Here is an 18,334-nt window from a genome sequence, read left to right on the forward strand (position 1 = left end):
GGGGTTATGCCAGACCCAAGCCAAGCAGCAGCTGCTTTGCCAAGCCTGCTCCCTGCCAAGCTTTTAGCCAGCAGACACACCAGGCTCTCCCCATGTCCCCTGAGGAAGTGACAGCAACCCAGAGCCTGTTCACAAGCCCCTGCCCAAACCACACTGACATAATCCATGACACAGGAGAGTGATGGGATTGAAAACAGACCAGGCAGACATGAGGCTCCAGCAGAGGAGCTGTACCAAATCCTGATGGACAGCTGAACCCTAGATCCCTGGGCTGTGCTTCACCTGCAACCCTGCTCTTCTCCTCTGCACATCCCTGTGCTGGGTGGGATGTGCTATCCCAAGTCACTTCTTCCCACAACTCCTCTGGGAGAAGCTAAGAGATACCAGCTGCTCTGCTAGGGCTGCCTCAGTTTGCACAGAGGCAGTCACAGCCCTGGGTGCTGCAGAGGGACATCAAGGCCAATGAAGAAAAGGGCCTGACACTGCAGCTGACACTAGCAGAGGTCACATGCTGGCAAAGCCAGGCTGGTCACTTGGCAGAAAGAGCTGGTCCTGCCCATGACAGTGGAGAGCACATCTGCCAACAGAGCAGGAGCAGAGACTGACTGAGGGCAAGGCCATGGATGGCTGGAACTGGGGAGAGCAGTCTAGGTAAATGTCACCTGCCCTGGCCTCTACAGCTGGTTGTGTTTTGCCTCTACACATGATCCATACAAATATCTTGATCTGCTTAGCTCCACTGGTGACAGGGAGATAAGACAGGATAATGTTGATTGAGTTTTCGAGCCCTGCTTTTGCTACCTGAGCAATTAAAAAGCAGCCACTGTCAGCAAAACCAGCAACACCTAACAGAGCTTTTGAGGACTCAGCACAGAGCAGAAGCATTAAAAATAGTATTTCAGAGGAGAGATGGATGACTAATAAGCTCTACACTGACAACTGTTGGGAGAGGGGGGTAGCTTAGTACTAAAGCCATGTCTCTGGGGACCTTTATTAAAGTGTCACTTGTGCTCACCATCACCCCCAAAGGCATTGTATTCCCCAACATGAACAACTGACAGCATGCCAGGGAACAGATACAATTAAACCAGGACAACTAGAAAGGAGAAAAGCTGCCAAGTAAACATAAAACAGTATTTCTACCCAAGGAAACTTTGAAAAGCAGAGCAATCAAATTCACAGTATATACACCATCACTGTAGACATGCACTGTTCTCCCTGATCCAAGTGCAGCTGGGTGAGAGACTGCACTACACTGAGATCATTCCATGAAAACTGGGTCACTGGCTATCAAACCCAAGAGACAGTGCCAGGACTTTGGGAAGGATGCACTGAAATCACTTCTTCTAATTAAAATATGAGCTTAGGAAGCATCTCTAGTTTATTTGCTCTTGTAATTAGAGCTTTAAATTTCAATTACTTGCTCAAAATCTCAGTGTTCTTCATGGTAAATAATCCTGACAGAGTTTTTGCTGTGGAGGAGGCAGGCAGTTTTGGGAACAAAGCTGAAATAAACACAGGAAAGATTAGCACCTTTCCAAGAGAGAAGTACAGAGAGTACAGCTCTCACAGAACAATCCATGGCCTCAAAGGCTCACAAGTGCACTGAGAGCTTGCCCCCATCACACCCCACAAAGAACAGCAGAGCTGTTTGCTGTGCTAAGCAGCAGCCTCCTCTCTACCTCTTCTAACCAAAGTGCAAAGCCAGGTGCTACACAAGCCCTGAAGATACTTCTGGATTTCAGCACTAGAGAGCACAAAGGTCCAGAAGGTTTGCACATCTTCACTCATTAGAACTGTTGGCTCCTGTTTTGTGGTTGAAATGGTGGCTGTCCTCTTCCCAGGCACCCCACCCTCCACTACAGTGGCTCATTCTTGCTGCAGGTTGGAGAGGATGAACATTTGGAGAGGATGAACATTTGCTCCATATCAGAGCCTGGCCAATAAGTGTGCATGGCCCAGCATGGCATCTCTCCCCAAAATTACTCCCTTCTAGATATTGTTGCCTCACAAAATTCAGCTTGACAAAAAAACCCAACCTGACACCCATCTGGGCACAGAGATTGCTCAGCACACTCCATCAGAGGCAGAAGAACTAACCTTAAAGTAGTGAATGGGCTGTGGAAAAACGTTGCAAAGCAACCCAACCACACCTCTACTTGTTAAACACTACAATAATACATCATTATGTGCTGTATTTGCAGACTTCAAAGTGCCAAAGAACTACAAGGAAATATTAAACTGCCATCAGGGCTTTTGGGAAAACAGTTCAGCCACTGTTGGCCAGCAAGAGCCTTGTGCAGTGGAGCTAATTTTAAAGTTGTCTGGTGCTACTGATGGCTGGAGAATCACCAGTTATCCTTTGCCCCGAGTTCCCTCTCCACACAGAGCCACCACACCTCACTCTCACAGGCTCAGTACTTCCTCCCCATGTGATCAATCATCCTTACCAGTGCCTAGAGAGGGTGTCTCACAACAGGTCACCTGGAGTAACATAGAATAATTTTTATTTTCTATTAATTTATGCATTATTATATTTCACAGTGAAAACACAATGCCTCTTTTTGAGAACATGAATTTGGAATTTCCTTTTCAAGTTAAACTTTGAAGCAGAGACTTTTCAAGACTAGAGGTCTTTAAAAAAAAAATAAGGAGTACAAAACTAAATCATCAGAATTACATGCCAGTTTTCCTACAAGCTTGCGGGATGTCTGCAGGAATTTCTGGGTTGAAAGTCTGAAGAGACTGAATTATCTAATGTATATATCCCTAAGATTACCAGAGCTCTCTATAAAACCACAGCAGAGAGGTCAATCACTTGATCCATCACTAGTGCTAAGCCAGCAATAATCCTGCACTCTCCCTTGGTTTGCTCTTACAGTCAGTGGGACATGAGAAACCAGGCACAGAAGTAAAGACAATGACTTAACCTTGGTTTGTATTTTTGCCATTTCAATCTTAATGTCTCAGCTGATCCCTCTCAACCTTTTTCTTATGTAATGTTTGCACTTCCATCTCTTTCTAGGACATTCTCTAGAATCAGTTTTCATCTTCTTTGCCCAGGGCTGGGACAAGATACATTTCCAAGAGAGCACATGCCTAACCCCCAATTAAGCAGGAAGATTCCTGAAAAGAAGACCTTAAAAGCTCAGAGCTCTTTACCACATCTCCTGGAGGCACAAGAGCAACACATTTTCCTACCAAGACCACCACCCCAAGCCAACACAACACAACTAGGTTTGCTCAGCACACCAAGCCAGAGACAGCTCACTCCTTTGAGTCCTCTAGTCCAACAGATCTCAGCTGGAATGATGTTCAAAGCAGCTGCAGAACCATCAGGTCTAGTAAACCAATGCAGACAAGGCTGCCAGCAGGGTCACAGTACCCCAAGAAACCTCCCAGTCCAGCTGTCCTGGCATCCTCACTGCTCCTGGTACCGCCTGTGCCTCTTGGCAGGCAGAGCGGCCTGGGAGCCTTGGAAGTGGAGTCAGAGCTTTGCATGACTGAGGCTGTTTGTAAGACAGGGCACACAGAGCACTTGGCAGCTTTTGGGAGAGTTCAGTACCAAAGCAAACAAGGAATTAAAGCCTTGCACACTCCAATAATCTCAATAGGTCACAGAGTTTCTCTGATCTGCAGCTTTCAAGTTCAGATTTGGAGATACAGTGTGCTAATTTCCTCCCTTAATGTTTCAGCACAAGGCCCCTTCTTCCCCATAGCTGACACTCTTCTCATTTTAATACCTTATCACCACCCTCTATGTGTAATCTTCAGTGCATAAGGAGGAATAGCATGTCTTGCTCTCACAGGTTAAGCAACAAGAGCTATTGCAAAACAGCACAGCAAATGCCATGGGCAGAATGCAGACTGGGAGCTGGAAGCATTTGGAGCTGGACCCCAAGAAGGCTGTAAACTCATTCTTCCACCTTTCTGGTGTATACACAGGCTGTGGTGTTCCACTCACAGGAGAGTTTGGCTCTGTGAGGTTTTATACCCTGTTACCACACACTTTCATATTTCCATGTCTGGAAAACCTCTACTTAAATGTGAGGCATCCTTCTGCTCTGCTGCTTGGCCACTTTGCCTCAATCCTTTGGATTATGCCTTGCAAGGAGCTAACTCTGACTGTACAACTATAGCATACAATATTAACTATGACAACTAATTCTAAAACTATAAATTTTCCCTGGCCATTGATGGATACAATGAAAGATCAAAACTGCTTTACACTTTACTCTGTTACTGCTTGCTTTCTCCAAAACAGTTGTTAAAACCAACTCACAGCCAGCAATATCTAATGCTATAGAATGACTGGATAAGGAGAAAAGCCACTCAGCTAACAGAGTTCTGTTGCCTCACTGGGTACTTGTTCATGGGATAACACCTACACAGAAACACCCAGCTTGGCTCTAGTCAGGAGCAGGATTTTCCCCCACCTTCTCACGTCATCAGCAGGTATTTCATTCTGAAATGCTTCTCCTTACTTCACTGAATTTCACTGACCTTTGCAGAAGAAATTATGTTACCAGATGTGTAAAAGAATTACAAACCTTTGCTGAGACAAACAACAACAACAAGCCTTACTAGTAGGTATTCTGTGACTATTAGGACTTCACTGGATGCCTTTACTCCTATTCCCAGGCTGAAAAGGCAAACTTACTTGTATTGCTACACCTGGGAACAGAAAGGCAGCAGGAAATAGTATTGATTAAAAACTGTCCAGTCATGGAATCTTCATTTTGACAAAAAAAGGACATCACTATATACAAAGAATTTCACTTCCTGTATCAGTCTGAGCCTGTGGTGACTGGAAAGAAGGGAGGGCAGTTTTATTATGCTACTGCCTTCTCAGGTGCCCATGGCAGGCCCATGGGACAGGTAGACAAGTCAGAGAAATTTCTGGTTATGATTTAACACCAGTAAGCACCAAATTCCCACACAGCCCATACTCACTCCCCCCTTTCTCTCAGGTGGGGGAGATAATCAGAAGAATGGAAGTGTAAAAACTTGTAGGTTGAGATCAAGTCAGTTTAATAACTAAGAAAGAGGACAAAAGTAACAGAGAAAACAAGATGCAACAGAAAACAATTGCTTACCACCAACTGACTGATGTCCTGCTAGTCCCTGAGCTATGACACCCCCAGCCAATCTCTACCCTCCCAGTTTAACTGCTGATTTTGATGTCCTATGGTGTGGAATGTGTTCAGCTGGGGTTGTCCCCTCCCAGCTTCTTGTGTGCCCCCAGCCTACTTGCTGGCAGGGCAGTGGGAGAAACAGAAAAGCCCTTGACACCGCACAAGCACTGCTCAGCAATGACTGAAATGTCCCTCTGTTATCATCGCTGTTTTCACCAGAAATCCAAAGCACAGACTACACAAGCTGCTATGAAGAGCACTAACTCTATCCTAGCCAACACCAGCATATTTTTAGAGGACAAGAAGAAGAGAACAAGGTCTGCTGCTTGCTTTCTAGCAATCTTCTTGACAGAAAACTCCTAACATTGGCATTGCTTTAAGGGAGAGAGCCCATAGGCTCCAGCACAGCATTTTTCACTGCTGTGGGTTGATTTCTTGTTTTCAAGGACTTGGACAACTCCCCTTCTGCTTTGACTTCCACCTGCCTGCCAAAGCCCACAGTAGCACAGGTATGAGCAACACTCGGGGCTCTTATTAGAGATACCTGCTATAGCAAAGATGCTTTACTACATAAGCATGACTTGAGTGTCTTTCTGGGCCTAAAGCATTTAAATTCGAAGAAGACACACACTTCTCTCCTCTGACAGCTGCCCTTTCTATAGAGAAGCAGGCTATCTATTTAAATACTTTCTGGAAAAATCCATTCTACTTCTATAAAGAGCTCTGACTAAAAATCCAAATCCTTTCCCCACCCTCTCACACCTTCAATATAGGAAGCACTTGAATTCACATTTTCTAAGGTATTTCTGCTTTCTGTTGAGAAGACTTCAAGCTCCTAAACTGGATGTAGAAGGTGCTGTCTCTGACTGAGTACCTAAGGAGGAGAAGTGAGGGCTGAGATATGCAAGAAAAATGACAGGCTGAATAGCTTCAATAGCCATAACTAAAAGTATACTGGTTGGGGTCTACTGGTTCTTTCTAAGAGAAGGAGGAAAACTGTGTGAGAGAGGAGGAAATGAGGGTGTGGAGGCAAGTCATGGCAAGTGCAGCAAAGCACACAGTAGCTGGAAGGATTAGTGTATAATTTCCTGCTATGTGCTGCACAAAGCAAGACATACTCAACAATAAAAGATTTTTTAAAAATTATGTGATTTTCTACATGTGCAGCAACTGGAGAGATGTCAGGGAGATATTCTGGACTTAGGATAAGCCACTGGTGGATGTGTTAATCAGCTGGGCTGTGACTGCAGCAGCAGTGTGGGGTGGTGCCCTTCAGTGGGACAGTGAGGTACCTTGTATGAGGGTGACAACAGCTTCCACTGCCCGGACTGAGCCTGACTCACCCCCCTGTGATGGGACTTTGCCAGGAAACCAAACTCCTCCGCTGCAGTGGGCAGCTTCTGGCAGACAGGAAAAGTGTCCTGACCCAACAGCCTTGGGAGGGCCCACCAGCAGCCCACGAATTTGAGGAGATCCATTACAGCAGGGAACAAAACAACTCACACTTGTTTGTATGAGATGGGCACAGATCTTGCCTGGCCTGTGTCAGTGAGACAGGGGTGCTGCTCAGCCACTCCACAACACGAGCCTCGGCATCCAGCAGCTCCTCCAGCTTGCTCCAAGTCTCTGCTGCTCAGAGGGTCCTAGAAAGGAATGAGATTTCCTGTTCTGTCATGTAAAGAAGACACTGGCTCCAAATCAGGAAACGTGTTAAAGAAATTCACCATGGGAAGAACTGTCACTATGCAGCTGCTAGAACAGACCTCCAATTTTGCCTTAAAAGGTAAATAAACTAAATCCTCTCTAAGAACTGCTGGTCTCAGCACTGGAGGTGGAGGTTCTCAGATGAAGCCCGGAATCTGAGTCTGGATTAAATCCAGATGTCAGGATCACACCCACTCCCTCAGAAAATTCAGATCTCAATATAGACAAGGGTTTGTGTATGGGGAGGGGAAATTGTTTTTCTGGCTTGCCCTCTCTGACACTGACAGGATGGGAAAAAATTAGGAATATGCACAGTCCTGACTTCAGAAGTGGGCAAAACCTTTCATTTGAACAGGCTGGAGGCAGAAGGGCTCTGACCCTTGCTTTTCTGCTAAGTATCTAAATGCTCTCTTCAAAATTTCATGAAAATTCTATTAAAGGAGCTACCTGCAGACAAATGCAAGGGGAGATGAATGCTACAAACCTGTGAACCCAGTTCTGTTTCCAGGAATGCTGGGGCAAACATGCTTGAGAGAAGAGGGATGGGAGAGAAGTATTCCAGGTAACTTACACCTGACCCTACATGGGTAAACCAGCAACATGGAAAGAGATCATCTTCACCAGCAACGCTTCAGAGACATTTGCAGACATTAACATGATCTTATGGCAGGATTTCAATTTCAATTTCTCTGTGGGAAGCACTTTCTGTGGCTTCTCACTCTCCACTCAAACTGCTGGAATTTACCCTTGTTTTCCCCTAACTTTTATTTAGCTAAGAAATTGACAAATCATCAGAACAGAATGGGCTTATAGGAAACTATAATCACCAGAGACTCTCAGGATAGCCAAGAGTCTTCCCTTCTCTTCCTCTGCCACAGCAACACAGGGGCCTTTCAGGCAGATTGAGCTTCCTCTGCTCAATCCATCTGGTCTCAGGGACCAGCTGTAAAGGCTGCTCCAAAACATAGGTTCAGTAAAGAAATAGCTCCTGAGCTACATTTTGTCAGGGCCAGCTGAAAAAATTTGTTCTCACACCAGTGCTACCCCCTCTGCTTAAACCCTTTTCCTCCTTTATTACCTGTTCCCCTGCCCTTTCCATAGTGCCAAGCAGCCATTCCTTCTCCCCTGCCTGCTGTACCTGCTGCCTCTCTCCGGTCTAAGCCTGATTTTTCTCTCTCAGGATGGGCCCCCTGTTCCCTCCTGCTGCACACTGTGCTCCTCCTGCAGTGTGGCAAACAGCATTTGTTTCTCCTGAGCCCTGTAGGATGGCAGTAATATACTGCCACAATTAACATCCTTAAACACCGTTTAATTAATCCACTGAAGCCCTAAGAAATTTTAATTAACAGCAGCTTTATTAGTATTTACTTCACCTCCAACACATAAGCTCTGGCAGTATTTCCAAAGGGAGGAAGGACACTGGCAGAGCAGTTGACAAGACACCCTTTTCCTGGCTTTTCCCTGCTCTGTTGCTCCCAGAGCTCCAGCCAGCTCTGTGCACTGACAAGGACAGTTCCTTCAGCACCCTCCAAGATGAGGGTCAAGTTAACGTCGTTCCGCTGCTCTGCGCAATTCCTGTCACGTACAAGGTTAAATAAATTCGCCAAAATCAAGCCTTAAAAGAAGTGTTGTCGCAGGGTTTGATGAACAGCACAGATTGGAGGGGAGTCTGACAGGAAAGCTGAGAGTTCTGCTCCGTTTGGAGATCTCCATATCGTAGCCAAGGTCGCAGTGTCTCGGCTGCCAGCCTTGAATGAGGTTTGTGTAAAAAGCAGATGCTCTTCAGGCTTCACATGCACTGCTGAACACAAACCCAGCAGTCTCTGCATTCCAGCAACCAAGCAGACTAACACACAGTCCCTCAGCCCTATAACATGGCAGGATGCTGCTGTTCACATTACCAGGATAAAGGAGGATTAGCAGATTTCTGAGGGATCTAACCTGCTGTGGCAGGTGTCCAGGCAGACAAGCTCTGCAGCCTCTTGCAGCAGATTTGTGCTCATTTGCACAACACCTTTCTCTGGTGCCTCTTACAGCAACACACACATTCCCTCTGAGCTAAGGATCATGGACAAACATTAAGGGAAAATAGGAGGAGAAAGAAAAATACTCTCAACATACTATAAATCAAGCTTATGGGACTTGATTTCTGCTGCTAAAACTGCAATTAACCCCAGGAGCACAGGAGTGATCCCTTAGGCCCAGACACATGAACTGTGCTCTAAGGACACTTGTCAGGTATCCACAAGTTAGAATGCCATGATGTTCCCTCAATCTTTAGAATAACTAATGTGATACAAAACTTCAGGGTAGAGAGTCAAATATTGATGTTCCAGGGAACAGGGACAGCAGTAATGTGAAACACAGATCAGGTGTCTTTAAACTTATTATTTTGCTAAATACTTGAGGTATGTAACACTAGCCAAAACACAGTTGTGGGGGGGAAAAAAAACAAAAATAAATTCTTAATGAGCAACTGAACTAATTATTCAAAACACTATCCTGGTATTACCAAATGACCAGGACTCCTGCTATCATAACTGCTACAGAGGCTGAGATCAAATACCACTGCCCTACTTTAATAATTTATGTACAGAACAAATTAAAACTAGCACATATCTGGTGTAATGACACCAATTATGCATTACACTGACAAATACTGAGTTAAGATCTGAGCATTGAGACTTCTTATATAACACTGTCTTAAATTTCTAATAAGCAAGAAGTGAACTGTGCTTAAAGCACTCCTACTAAAGCCTCACTAAAACCCAAATCCCACACCCTGCCTTGTAAAATCCCAGCTAACTTTTTCAGGGCTTTGTAAGTAGTACATGAGGGCAGAACCCTGTCCCATTTCCTGTCTCAGAGCTTAGTAACACACTGGAGCTGACATCAAATCTGACATTTGACTATGATGTTTTCTTCCTGACCAACTTACTCAGATCCCAAAGTTTACAAACTGCATGCAGCATCCTCAAAGCAAGTCAGTGGTGAATAAAAGAGGGTCAGGCAAATACCTTGCTGGTTGTCCCCCAGATTAAAGATTAATCTGCAGTACCTAAATACTAAAGAAGTGTTTTTTAAAGCCAAATTTATGTTCATCAGCCACAGTCCTACACAGGCATTGTACTTCTCTAGTCATGCTACATGAGCACCTTCTAGTAACTACACAATGTGACTTCATGCAAGGCAAGAGCCAGGAGTGACCTTTAAGAAAGCTCTCCTCCAAACTCCATACCTGTTACAAAATCCACTCCTGCCTCAAAGTGCCCAAGACAGCTCTTGGCTCTCTACCCAAATCCTGTCTTCCGTGAAATTGTTTCACAAGATGAGGGGAAAAACGTGTTGTCATTTTTCCTTCTCCATTCTTTCCACACTTGAGCAGTCAGTGCTTACAGGAAGTAGGACTACTGTGGTTTGAATGGCCACACACATAAGGAGATCTCCTTTTACCACTACCCTCCCCACCAAAGACTCTTGTAAGCAAACAAGCACTAATGTCCATTGCAAACCAGAGAACGAAGGGTTCTATTTTACTTGTTGCTGTTGTTCTTCCCTTCAAAACGTGGCAAAAATGCAATGGTGAAAGTCTGAGTATCACCTACAGAGGAGCTGTTGGATTAGTATCAGCTGTAGGAAAAGTAAGAGGAGTTCAGGATCCCACCACCACCTGAGCCCGGGCTCTGCAAGGAGTCAGAGGAGCATTTAGGAACAAGACACCGAGACGCGTCCGAGCTGACTCAGAGCTCGCCTTTTCCCACGAACGGGCACGCTGGGGTGACCCCGAATCTCCTGTCCTGGGGGCGAGAGAGCCCAAACCTGGGAAACAAGCACAGCCTGGGGCTCTGGGGAAACCCTGAGCAGCGCTTCCGTGCGGACCATGCCCACACAGCCTCCGCTCAAGGCCAGCTGCCGCATCCCCTCACAGACCCCCGGCAGTAGCCAGGCCCCCTCCGTACCCTCACAGCGCTGCGGGAGCGCCTCAGCCTCCCGCACACCCTCACAGCGCCCCTATTCCCCCGTGGCATCCACATCCACTCCAGCCCTCACGACCCCCGGGGGTAGGGACGCCTCCAGGCCCCTCACGATCCCGGAGGCCTCTCCCTGTCCTCGGGACGCCTTCAGTCCCTCACGACCCCCAGAGGTCTCTCCCTGATCCCGGGCCGCCTCCATTCACTCACAGCCCGCAAAGCTTCTCCCCCGTACCCGCACAGCCCAGAGCCGCCGGGCACCGCCCCCGGCCCCTCCCCGCGCCTGCGCAGCCCCGCCGCGCCTGCGCCGCGCCCCCGGCTCTATAAAGGCGGCAGTGCGGGGCACAGCGCGGTGTCGCTTCCCCGTCACCAGGGTCGCTTTGCCGTCACCTCCGGTGTCCCGTCCGATAGCGAGGATGGAGGCGGTGGTGCGGCGCTGCCCGTTCCTGGCCCGTGTGTCCCAGGCGTTCCTGCAGAAGGCTGGGCCGTCGCTGCTGCTGTACGCCCAGCACTGCCCGCGCATGATGGAGGCGGCCCCGCCGGCCGCCCGCGCCCTCGCCACGTCCGCCGCCCGCGGGCAGCAGGCGGAGGAGGAGACCCCCGCGGGCCGCCGCGGTGAGTACGGTCGGGAGACGAGCCGAGGGGGTTCCTGAGGGGGAAAATCTAACACTGACATTGCATGTCACGAGGGGGAAACTTCTGGAATAGGCAGCGCTGAGACAGGGGTTGCTTAATCCTTGAAATGTCCGCGGTAATGAAATTTGTGACCGTGGTATGAATCAGGAACCGGCCTGTTAGGGCGCCCTGCGGGGATCCGGGATCCTGGGTCTGGGAATGGTGTTTGTCACAGTACGGTGGCCCTTCACGCCACCCGAGAATATCCCTTGGGGAATTCTTCCCCAGGCACTCACGGGGAAGGAGCTGAGAGTTGCAGCAGAGGAAGCTGCATGGCTGAAGAATCTCAGGAGTCCTCGGAAGAAGGTCACAGAATCACAGTTAGGTTAGAAAAGACCTCTAAGGTCGAGTCCAGCCTATTACTGACCACTGCCGTGTCAACTAAACCATGGCACTTACTGCCCTATCTAGTCTTTCCTTAAATATTCCCATTGGGAGTGAAAGAAAGGTATTTCTGCCCCTCAAAGGATACAGTGCTAGATCTAGCATCTTAACTCAGATGTCCCTTGGGTGTTACTGGCATTTTGTGCTTGTATAAATAAAATGTGACTGCTCAGTTAAATAGTCCTGAATGGGTCCTGCCAAATGATTTCCAAAAGTAATGGATCAAAAAACTGAAGTCAGCGTATTCAAATGATGAAGCCTTTTCCCTTCTCTGCCCCCATCTCAGAGGCCAAGAATGTCAAAGAAGTGGCCCAGCAGAATGCAGATGGAACCCAGCTTCCTGCTGGCCACCCACCTGCCAGCGGTAGCCAGAGTACAGCTACCAAATGCCCGTTCCTGGCAGCTCAGATGAACCACAAGAAGAGCAATGTTTTCTGCAAAGCCAGCTTGGAACTGCAGGAGGATGTGCAGGAAGTGCAGGCTGACAGGAAAGGTACGTTCTCTGTGCACTGGAGCAGTGATTCCTCCCAAGAGCTTCTGGTGCCTGACTTGGATGTGGAGCGTGCCAGGTCTGACAGGCACCACTGAAGTGATGCAGCTGGGATTAGGGGAGACTGCAGGGAAAAGCTGCTGGAGAATGTAGGTGTTAATGACATACCTGTGACGTTGTGCGGGGCTTCCCTGGGTGGTTCTGATGTGGGAATACTGTGAGCTGTGTTTTGATGTGCTGGCTGGCTCTGGATGTGTGAGTCAAGCTGTTACACTCGCACCCAAGCAGATGCTTAGATCTACAGAGAGCTTTGCTATGGTGCTGGTTTAGACAAAGGCTTTATATCCAAAGATGGAGCAAAAAGTGTCAAGACACCAGGCAAGTACCAGCACAAATCCAAGCTTGAAAGCAGGCAAATGGTTTTGGGGTGGTTTCTTTCTGTTTATGGAACTAAAGGGTGTCAGCTAGCTTACAGTGGTAGTGTGAAGCTGTCCTTCAAAGGAAGGAACTTCTCAGCAGTATCAGTAAAGCCTTGCTGCCTGTCTCAGAAGGCTTATTTTACTTCCCTGCTTGCCTTCTGTGGCATAGTTAAAAAAAAAAAAAATCTGTGCTAACAGAACAAAAAGGAAGCAGCTGACTAGAACTCTGCCTTCAGTTAGGTGTGTAGCAATCCTTTCAGATGAGTGCTGTAGCTGTATAGTGATTCTCTGAGTCATGATGAACCAAATACGTTATAAGGAAATTGCCTGTTGTACTGTGATTGATTAGCAAGGCTAATCCTTCTGTCTTGTGAAAGGCAAATTTATAAGCAAATAAGATAGTTCATCCCAGCAGGATCAACATGGGGTTTGGGGCGTGTACTTCCTAAAGATTGAAATGTTGGTTTTACTTAAAATGCTTGCTTTGCTGAATTCAACCTACTTTACTCTATTTCAAACCAAACTCACTGGAATTTATTACAATATCTGTAGGTACAGAATTTGCCAAAATACCAAGTACTTCCACAGTGAGAAAGATTGAGGCTGAGGGAGCAGAGCAGAGTGGCTTGCTCGAGAAGTTTAAGGATATCATGCTGAAGCAAAAACCGGAAAGCGTCTCTCATCTGCTTCAGGATAACTTGCCAAAATGTAAGAATGTCTGGCAAAACCCCCAGAGGGCTGGTCTGTTGTGATTATTTCCTGTGTGCTGAAGTCTCTTGTCTCCTTTCAGCTGTATCCACCTTCCAGTATGATCAGTTCTTTGAGAAGAAGATAGATGAGAAGAAGAAGGATCACACCTACCGAGTGTTTAAGACCGTGAACCGCAAGGCGCAGATCTTCCCCATGGCAGATGACTACACTGACTCCCTGATCACCAAGAAGGAGGTGTCTGTCTGGTGCAGCAATGATTACCTGGGCATGAGCCGCCACCCTCGAGTCTGTGGAGCAGTGATGTGAGTGCTGCTGTGCTCTAAAAGGCGTTTTCAAGCTGTGTTTTGTGGCAAGGCTTCTGAAAAACTGATTTCTATACTGTGGGACATAAGTTGCTTCTAATGTGATTCTTGGTGTGCAGTTAAGGTCACACTTCATTTCTTAAGCAGTCAGTTAGTGTTCAGATCCACTGTGTGTATTGGTCACTGATTGTGCTCCTTGGATCTTCCCTAAAAGCCCCAAACATTACCAGATAAACTGGATGGTATATTGCAGCTGTGCTTGGTCACTGATACCTGACCTTGCTGGACTCCTGAGTGTGCAGGTTGCTCCAAGACCCAACAGCTGCTTTTTGCTGCCAATTCTTCTTTAGAACAGTCCTGATTATGTACCAGAATGTTCTCAGCAATGATCCTTTACTCTTCTGTGTCCCACAGCAATGCTAATGCCTCTCTTGGGCCTTCTTTAGGGAAACACTGAAACAACATGGTGCTGGAGCAGGAGGCACCAGAAACATATCAGGAACAAGTAAATTTCATGTCGACTTGGAAAAAGAACTCGCTGATCTTCATGGAAAAGATGCAGCACTGTTGTTCTCATCTTGCTTTGTAGCCAATGACTCCACTCTCTTCACTCTAGCTAAAATGCTGCCAGGTGAGATCTCAAATTGCACCTGTGTTGCCACAAAAACACAGCCTTGCCCCAAGCTGTCAGGAGTATGTTTTGCAAATGGCTGTCTGAAATGAGGATTCACCCTAATCCATGGGCAGAGCGTGGTTTGCTGGTTTTAATACCATATTCAAGTTATATTCAGTACAAATGATAGTATCAACCTCTGAGATTGAGATCTGTGAGCTGGGAACTGCTGGAGGAATTAGGCTGAGTCTTCTATTGTGTTTAAACTCTACCTGAAAATGAGACAGCAGCAATTTAGTGTCTTCCCACTGGAGGGGTGAACTTCTCTCTCACTTCAGAAGTTAGGAGAGTTAGATAACTATTTTCTCAAGCTCTCATTTGTGTTAGTTTGAATGCCTAAAATAAACCTCAGATATTACTCTTGTTTCATGGTGTGTAACTTGCTCTTTTGATTAAGGGCATTACTTTCAAGAGCAAGCTACCCTTGTTTCCTGAACTCTTGCCATACATAATGCAATGCTAGGAATCAGTTAATGCTTTCTATACTTACAATGTAACTGGGCTGTAACCTGTTTCCTCAGGTTGTGAGATCTACTCTGATTCTGGAAACCATGCCTCCATGATCCAGGGGATCTGTAACAGCAGGGTGCCAAAACATATATTTCGCCATAATGATGTCAACCATCTTCGAGAGCTATTGAAAAAGTCTGATCCCTCCACCCCTAAAATTGTTGCATTTGAAACTGTTCACTCAATGGATGGTAAGTTGACATCAAAGCCTCCTCTCGGTTTCTGGGGCAATTAGTCCTCAAATCATCTGGTTTAGGTCTCTAAGTGTACAGTGCTATAGGGGTTGTCTGGGGGTACTTCTGGGGTTTATCCAGTTGTACAGAAAATCCTAAACTGCCCGTCACTGCTTTGGTTCCTAGGTGCTGTTTGTCCTCTGGAGGAGCTGTGTGATGTGGCCCACGAGCACGGGGCCATCACCTTTGTGGATGAAGTGCACGCTGTGGGGCTGTATGGAGCCCGAGGAGGCGGGATAGGAGACCGAGACGGAGTCATGCACAAGATGGACATCATCTCTGGAACGCTGGGTATGCACAGCCTGGCACTCCTGCAGCAGCTGAGGCTGCAAAGCTGCTGAGCTGCCAAATTAACTGGGTTAGCTCAAAATCAGTCTAGTCAAATGAACTTGTTAAGGGCTGCTGGGGCCTAGGATTTTTCAGAAAGCCCAAGGGATTTAAGTGTGCCCCACAGTTTGAAAAGCTTCTGTTAAGCTACTTACACTGCCTTAGAAATAGTTATGGTAGCTTTATATGGGGTTTTCTTTTAAGCAAGCTAGCAAAAAGTCCTCCAGTGGCATGTTATACAACTCAAGAAGAAATTCAGGTGAGAATGCTAGTAGAGCAGTTCTCTATATTTAGTAGTACTTAGTTCCTTTATGTGAAATGGAGTGCTCCTAATCTAGAAACCTGAGATGGGGAGTTATGTAAAGAGATTTGGCAAGTACTGAAGCAACTGCTATTATCTGAGTAGAATGCAGGCTAAGGAGTAAGTTTACTGCTGTAATTTGGAAAGTTGTTTAAACACCTTTCAAAACATAAAAAAAAAAATTGCTAGAAAAGTTCATGCCCTTTGGAACTTAAAGTCCTGGGTTACTGCCTAATAGGAGCAGAAGTGTTCCCCAAACACCCTAGTTCTGTCTGTGGCTGTGTTCTGCACTCCAAACATTTGGAAAGAAGGGCTGGTATCAACTGCACAATCACAGTAACAGCCTTCTGTGCTCCTTAGGATCATGGGCTATTTCCAGCATCTCTGAAACAGATTATTTTAAATCTGCTGAGAGACTTAGTGTTGATCAGTTGGGGTCACTGTTCAAGTCCCTGCTTGATGATTTGGCTTGGAAGGTCTTCCCCAAAATCAAAACTTGTGTATTTGATAGAGGCATGAACTGTCCTTGCTGTGCAGCAGCTAGATCCACGTTATCAAGATTAGCTTAAAAACAGAGCTGTACCATGTGCTGAGTAAATACAAGATTACTGGGGGGGAGCTGGCACATGCCATGACCACATTACATGTGTGGTCAGAATAACCCATTCCTCCAAGTGGAACGATGTGAAGTCTTGGAGCTTTTCAATAGGTGGAAAGAATAAATCCAATCACTTACCTTTTTACTTTTTTTCCCTTCAGGCAAAGCATTTGGCTGTGTGGGAGGCTACATCTCCAGCACGAGTTCCCTGATCGACACGGTTCGCTCGTACGCGGCCGGGTTCATCTTCACCACGTCGCTGCCGCCCATGCTGCTGGCCGGGGCCCTGGAGTCGGTGCGCACGCTCAAGGGCGCCGAGGGCCAGGCGCTGCGCCGCCAGCACCAGCGCAACGTCAAGCTCATGCGGCAGATGCTGATGGACGCGGGGCTGCCCGTGGTGCACTGCCCCAGCCACATCATTCCCATTAGGGTGAGCACTGGGGGTGCTCTTAACACTGGGCTGTGCTGCCCGTTTTGCTGTCCCTGAGCACGTTGTACCATCAGGTGCATTAGTTACATGCACCATTAGTTACTGCCTTCACAAATTTCAAACTCACGCTGTTGCTCAGTGGTGGTGTGCCAGGAGCCTGGCTTAAGCTTAAGTCTGGTGTAAATATAAAAAAGGATGGAAGACTGTGGGTTTCATACACTTCGCAGTTTCCTTATTTTCTATATACTGCTAACAGCTAAAAGATTTGGGTTGTAAAAAGCTACCTGCCTATGCTGCAGTGGTGTTCTTATGCCCAGAGTGTTCTGCAACTCAGACTTTTAGCCTTTTTTTTTTTTTTTTCTGACCTACACATTACTTACCAGCCCTGTTACACCTTGTTAAGTTGTGCTGACAGTTTTACCAACTCTCATCTTTTGGTTGCTCTTGTAACTTAAAATTTTGAACTTCAGGTTGCAGATGCTGCTAAAAACACAGAGATCTGTGACAAGCTGATGAGCCAGCACAGCATCTATGTCCAAGCCATCAACTACCCAACGGTTCCCCGTGGAGAGGAGCTGCTCCGAATCGCCCCTACACCTCACCACACCCCCCAGATGATGAGTTATTTTATTGGTGAGTGGACTCCTGCATCAGGGCACTGAACATCCTGCCTGTCTGTGCAGTCTTTGTACTGAAGATTAGACCAGGAAGCACTTCAGTTTTAGATGTCATGAGCTAGACAGTGACTTTCCACTGCTGCAGCACATCCTGCACACTTCCCTGCTTGGAGTGTGAGAGGTGAAGGCCAGTGCACTGTGACTTGGAACAGAGGGTGCAAGGCCAGTGCAGACCTACAGCCAGCCAGGACTCTGTTCATGCAATGTCCAAACCAATCTTCACATGTTACATGATTCCAAACTCAGCTGTCCTCAGCTGAGCTGTTAACTTGCCTTAAACATGGATCAGTTCAGAGAAAGTAGATCCTTCTTGTTCCTGTCAGGAGAGGTGATGTGAGGATAGCTGAGACTTAGTTGCAGCCCAGTTGTTTCAAGAGGTAGATTGTGTCAGAGTGAAATCCTATTATCCCTACTCGCTTGCTAGGAGAATAAATACGCTGAAACTTCTGCTGCTTCTCTAAAGCACTCCAGTCTTAAGCTTTGATCTTGATAAATTTTTCTTAACAGAAAAACTGCTGGCTACATGGAAGGATGTTGGTCTGGAGCTGAAACCACACTCCTCAGCTGAATGCAACTTCTGTAGACGACCCCTGCATTTTGAAGTGATGAGTGAAAGAGAACGAGCCTACTTCAGTGGCATGAGCAAACTAGTATCTGTCAGTGCATGAGAGCAACAGTGTCAGTTGTTGTCCAGCTCTAGAATGGAGGCAGTAGCATTTTTTAATTGCTCAAGTATTTTAATTGTAGTTGAAGCACTATGCTCTGAAAATAAATTTCAAGAGCCATGATGCCCT

At 46.7% G+C, this 18,334-nt stretch overlaps 1 protein-coding gene across 1 annotated transcript; it reads left to right on the forward strand.

Moving 5' to 3' along the window:
- Window positions 1-11,146: 11,146 nt before the first annotated feature.
- ALAS1 (5'-aminolevulinate synthase 1) lies at window positions 11,147-18,328 on the forward strand. The gene is made up of 10 exons (XM_036391234.2): window positions 11,147-11,425; window positions 12,156-12,362; window positions 13,331-13,486; window positions 13,569-13,791; window positions 14,238-14,422; window positions 14,986-15,165; window positions 15,334-15,498; window positions 16,595-16,863; window positions 17,334-17,496; window positions 18,048-18,328. The coding sequence occupies exons 1-10, from the start codon at window positions 11,227-11,229 to the stop codon at window positions 18,206-18,208; spliced, it is 1,908 nt and encodes a 635-aa protein (XP_036247127.1). The 5' UTR covers window positions 11,147-11,226; the 3' UTR covers window positions 18,209-18,328.
- Window positions 18,329-18,334: the final 6 nt, after the last annotated feature.

The sequence above is a fragment of the Molothrus ater genome, chromosome 11, assembly GCF_012460135.2.
Source record: "Molothrus ater isolate BHLD 08-10-18 breed brown headed cowbird chromosome 11, BPBGC_Mater_1.1, whole genome shotgun sequence".
NCBI classification, from domain to species: Eukaryota; Metazoa; Chordata; class Aves; order Passeriformes; family Icteridae; genus Molothrus; species Molothrus ater.